This window comes from Patagioenas fasciata, chromosome 1, assembly GCF_037038585.1.
Source record: "Patagioenas fasciata isolate bPatFas1 chromosome 1, bPatFas1.hap1, whole genome shotgun sequence".
NCBI lineage: Eukaryota > Metazoa > Chordata > Aves > Columbiformes > Columbidae > Patagioenas > Patagioenas fasciata.
In genome coordinates, this window is record NC_092520.1 from 163,481,961 (window position 1) to 163,487,221 (window position 5,261).

Genomic DNA, 5,261 nt, shown 5'->3' on the forward strand with positions numbered 1-5,261 from the left:
ACATAATGATCACCGACTATTTAAGTTGGTGTAATGAATTGCCTGAAGGTGCCTTGGTGTCCAGTGCCAGAACAGAACACAGGGTTTAATGCTTCATCTTCTCCAGCACTTTATCAAACCTCAAAACTAAAAAAAAAACTATGTGGTTTGTATTGCTGCATCTCAAGGTGCTCCAAAGAGTGACTCTAAACCTTTCGGGGAAGGTATCATTTTGTTGTGCTTATACCAGAAGCCCAGCTGGGTTCTGCTTGTCACTGGGTACCTAACAGAAGGTTCCCTATGCTGTCTACACTAGATGTTTCCTAAGGAACTGAAGAAAAAGCCTCTCGCAGGCTGTGCACCCTCTGTCGCTCTCAAGAAGTCCTTTGAGTCTCTGCAAAAGCGGGATTCCATCCTTTCGGGTAAAAAAGAGAAAGTGAAGTAATTCTGTGTACTATAAATTTTTAGAATAACAAACAATCCCCAACGAACCACAGTGCAAACCAGGGAGGGGGAAAAGACCAGGTGACCTGTTGCAGTTGAGACAGACAAACAACAAAGTTCTTATGTAGAGTCTTCATTTATTGCCAAAAATGTCTTTTTATATAGTCTTTATCAGTTCATGTGTCTTTTTGCTATTGGTTACAGGCCGCAATAGTAACATACCATTGGTTAATTTTGCTACCGTCAATGTTACTCTTTTACTCCCTTCTTTCTCACGGGTGCACCTTAATATCTTCAAGGTCAATTTCTGTTCCCATACCCTCCGCCAGGGAATCCACGGACCCACCGTAGTCCCCCACAGTGACCCTGCACCACGGTGCCGAGGCGAAGAGCCTCACAAAAGGTCCTGTGGACGCCGTCCAACCATTCTCAGCGCCCACCAAACCTTTCCGGCGGCCGCAGCGCCGGGGTACCGCGTCTCTGTGCCAGCGGGGAGGCGGCAGCCGCAGCCCCGCCAAAAGGAACCGGAGAGACAGCGACACGGCCCGCCCGTCCGTCCTCCCTCCCCGGGGCGCCGCACGGGACAGCCGTTAACAGAAAGTGCACGCGCTGCCCGCCCGCTCACCCTGCCCGCCCAGCTCCGAGCTGCCGCAAAGTGCGGCCGGACGAGGAAGGGCTGGATGTGTATTCTGCCGCACTGCCGGAAGACGGCGTTGCGCTTTGCGGCTCGGCTGCCCCTGAGAAGAGCCTGGGAAACCCCGTTCGGTCTTTTCGCGGTGCCGCCGCCGAGGGGAGGGTGAGTGTGCGGGGGCTCCGGCCTCCGCCGCGCTGCCCGCGCCCTCTCTTCTCGGCAGAGCTAACGCCGCCTCCCTCTCTCTTGCAGGAGCAGCCATGCCGGCCAAGGGTCCCTTGCAGAGCGTTCAGGTCTTCGGGCGGAAGGTGAGGCCGGGGCGCTGCGGCCGCGCTGTGTGCTCCTCGCTGCCGGGCTGGGCCGCGCCTGGGGACCTCAGGCGCTCGGGATCCCGCGGCCCCAGCTCTTGGCGGGGCTGGGGCGCGGGCGGCCGGCGGCGCGGGGCCTGTCGGGCAGCTCCACGTGTCATGCTCCGTGGGTGCCGGGCTCGTGGTGTCCCCGGGGCCCTGCGGGAGCGGGGGGAGAGATTCGCTCTTTTAGGGAGTGGGTTCGAGCCCTCTGGGTGCGAGCTCTACTCCACCTCTCGGGAGCAGCCGCCGCTGTCGTCCCCGGGCTGTTGGGGCCTCGCTCATTATTGCCTGTGTGCGACAGCCATGTTACTAGGGGGTGGTGGGAGAATAAAAGTTACACGGAATGTTAGAGATTGAAAGGGATCTTGAAAGATCATCTAGTCCAATCCCCCTGCCGGAGCAGGAACACCCAGATGAGGTTACACAAGAATGTGTCCAGGTGAGTTTTGAATGTCTCCAGAGAAGGAGACTCCACAGCCTCCCTGGGCAGCCTGTTCCAGTGTTCTGTCACCCTCGCCGTGAAGAAGTTTATTCTCAAATTTAAATGCTACCTCTTGTGTTCCAGTTTATATCCATAAATGTTCTAGTTTATATCACAGTTCGCACTTCTGGGATCCACTCGTTTGAATAGTCCCAGTTAACAGGCCTTCATGAGGACATGAGCCACAAAAATACTGTGTTGCAGAATGGAGAGGGTATCTTTCCCTCTTTTATAACTATTATAGCTACGTAGCACTTAAAACTGTAAATTAAATAGAATTTTATTAAGAAGGTGCCTTAATACTTTTAGTAAATACCTGCAAATGTAAGCAGCAGAACTGTTTTGTTTAGTGAGAGATACTAATCTCTGACATATACCTAAGATTTTTAGATTGTTCTAAATAAATAGAAATTCGCTTCACACTGCTAATGCAAAAATGAAAATGCTGTACTAATACGCATTTGGATTTTCAGAAAACAGCAACTGCTGTTGCCCACTGCAAGAGAGGTAATGGCCTCATTAAAGTGAATGGAAGACCTCTGGAAATGATTGAGCCCAGAACTCTGCAATATAAAGTAAGCATCCAGCCAGCCTCCTGCCACCCTACCTTGGATGTTCAAATACCTTTATATGTGTGATTGCTTGGGGATGGAGAATTGTTGCTTGCCTTATTGGTAGTACTAAATTTTTGGTTGTGTGTTACCTGATTACCTGAAGTGTAAATGCTGTTATGAAAATTCAGAAAACTGTCCTATGATTGCCTTGTTAGAAAGGGTGGGCTTTTTGCTTAACTGGGTTTGTGTATGTTAATGTAATTTTGCAAAGTATTTTCAGCACTATACATCTATTTTTAAAATTTAAATGAGTGACTTAAACCCCTCCTTTTTAGAAGATTGTTTAGGACTTAAAAACATAGTTGTTTGAACACTGCTGAGAGAATCAAAGTGACTGTGTTAATATAAAGTGTAATAAACAGTGGAGAAGACCACACACAAGTTACTTAGAATATTCATTTTAATAAAATCAATTTATTTTTTGGATGTAGTTGTAGCATTCCACTAAACTGTTCCCTTGCTCTGAATTACCACGTGTGTATGCTTTGCTATTAAGATTTCTGAAACATAAAAAGGTAAACTTAAGACTTCAGCAAGTTTATTTTATAACAGCACTGGTAGATGTCCAAGAGCTCTGCAGGAGATGTAGTTACATTGAATTGTGTGCTTCTAAAATGAAGGCTGTGTTTTTCAGAACATTCAATAACCTCATATCTGGTAAACACACTACAAGCTCTGATCCTTGTTGTTTCTGATCATAAGTGAATTTTCTTTCTGTGTTCTGTTTTCCAGCTGCTTGAACCTGTCCTCCTCCTGGGGAAGGAGCGATTTGCTGGTGTTGACATCAGAGTCCGTGTAAAGGGTGGTGGCCACGTAGCACAAATCTATGGTATGGTTCCATGTCAGATCTTCCATGTGGGCTAGAACAGGTCAAGCCACAGATTTAAGAGGCTTTAGTTTAGAATAGTAACTTATGCGTCCTGACATTCTATTTATTTTTCCACCACACAAATGTAGTTTTTCATAACGGCTTATTGATTGTATTTTATATGCAAATCTGTAACATCTAGAGTAAGTAGAATGTTGATGAAATTTTGGGAGATGTGAGGAAACTGTATTTGTGCCTTGCAGTGTGACAGGAAAGTTCAGGTGCTGCTGAGCACAAAGATTTGGGGAGAGCAAAAGGGAATTTGTCATTAGAAGTTGTATGTTTAGTTGTGAATTTCCAAGTTGTTGAGAACCATCTATCAGCTGACCTGCAAAGCTGGGCAGTTTTGTCCCTTGCAGAAAAGACTGAAAACTTACTTGTTGATATAGTTACTCTTTACAAGTGATATATCAGTTCTGCTGTTGTAGTTTGGGTATAGATTAGAGGAGCTGAAGCTGCAGAAAGAGCATAGACATGTTTCAGTCTCCAAGTTGATTGCATTCATTTTTCAGAAAATTTTGATTTTCATCTAAATTCTGGCTTTAGGCTGTTATCTGTCAGAACACCAACATCTTTACAGTTACTTCCTGGTGTTGCTTTGAGTTTTGATTGCTGGGTTACTGTGCTACAGGCTTGTTTTATTGAGGTCTGCTGGAAGAACTGTTCATATCTTCCTGTCGTCCCTTTTGCCTCAGTCTTTGAACACACTGATCTATTTTATCCTTGTTGAAATGTGTAGACATTTCAGAGAACTGTGTTTCTGAGAATTTTGAAAGCTGCCTGTAGGTAGAAGATGAACCTACGTTAGTAGTTGGCAGAAAGGTGATCAGGACTGCCCTTGTACAATTTCTTGGCTAGCTGGCAGCTGTCAAATCAACAAATGAACTATGGGTGGCCTCTTGGCACAGACTTCTTCGCATTTGCCAAAGTAAACGTCATGTGGAGTATGTGGGATGGGAGATTGAGGGAGAGGAAAATTTAGCAGAAAACAAGACAGCAAGTATCTCGGATAACTGGCACTTTGTGTTTAAGTTTTAAATACATTTGCAATCCTTACTGATACACTGCCTTTTTTTTTTTAACAGCTATCCGTCAAGCTATCTCCAAAGCATTGGTGGCTTACTATCAAAAATGTAAGTAATTTTGATTGTTGTATGTGTTGTTACCTTAAGTGGAAATGTATGGCTTCTGGTAGTTTTGATGCAAAATATATTAATATAAATTTGTTCCCTGTGCAGCTTCTTAAACTGAAGATTTTTTTGTTTTTAAACAGATGTTGATGAAGCTTCCAAGAAAGAGATCAAGGATATTCTAATCCAGTACGATAGGACTCTGCTGGTTGCAGATCCTCGCCGTTGTGAATCCAAGAAATTTGGAGGACCTGGTGCTCGTGCACGCTACCAGAAGTCTTACCGTTAAAATTGTTCTGCAGTCATGTGACACTCAATAAAGAGAATTTGATACATTTCATGTGTCTAAATTGTGTTTTTCTGTATGAGTAAATAGATTTTTTTCACTGTGTTAAGACTGGTACACAAATTGATATTAAAGGAAAATCAGATGGCTGTTGGCAGTTCTCTTCTATCCCTTCATAGTAACTTTAGATAGGCAGGGTCTTGGGAACAAAGAAAAAGCTTTCTTCTGTTGATCAATGTGCAGTTATCAGAAATTAAAGAAAGCTTGCATGATGTTTTTCTGTGAGTACATGCAGCACAGTAGCAGTTGATTAAAGCAGAGTTTAGTCTTTGCCTTTCTGGTAAATCTAAAGAAAGATGGATCTTCTCCAGTACCTGGATGGCTACTTGTGGCGTTGTGATCCAGCGTGAGTATCCCATGCTCTTGCCACGCAAAAATGTATGTCTCAGCCTGGTTACAGACTCAGTCGTACGTATAT

General features: G+C 44.7%; 1 protein-coding gene across 1 annotated transcript; it reads left to right on the forward strand.

The window, feature by feature from the left end:
- The first annotated feature begins 1,100 nt into the window (after nucleotides 1–1,100).
- Nucleotides 1,101–4,835, forward strand: RPS16 (ribosomal protein S16). The gene is made up of 6 exons (XM_065842337.2): nucleotides 1,101–1,219; nucleotides 1,307–1,362; nucleotides 2,359–2,460; nucleotides 3,232–3,328; nucleotides 4,453–4,500; nucleotides 4,641–4,835. Exons 2-6 carry the CDS (start codon nucleotides 1,315–1,317, stop codon nucleotides 4,784–4,786), a joined length of 441 nt encoding a protein of 146 aa, XP_065698409.1. The 5' UTR covers nucleotides 1,101–1,219; nucleotides 1,307–1,314; the 3' UTR covers nucleotides 4,787–4,835.
- Nucleotides 4,836–5,261: the final 426 nt, after the last annotated feature.

Excerpts from the sequence above, each read along its gene's own strand:
- RPS16 (XM_065842337.2), top strand. The coding sequence starts at position 1,315 with ATGCCGGCCAAGGGTCCCTTGCAGAGCGTTCAGGTCTTCGGGCGGAAG. Across the intron at positions 2,461-3,231 it reads CCAGAACTCTGCAATATAAA|CTGCTTGAACCTGTCCTCCT; the intron begins GTAAGCATCCAG and ends TCTGTTTTCCAG. Across the intron at positions 3,329-4,452 it reads CCACGTAGCACAAATCTATG|CTATCCGTCAAGCTATCTCC; the intron begins GTATGGTTCCAT and ends TTTTTTTAACAG.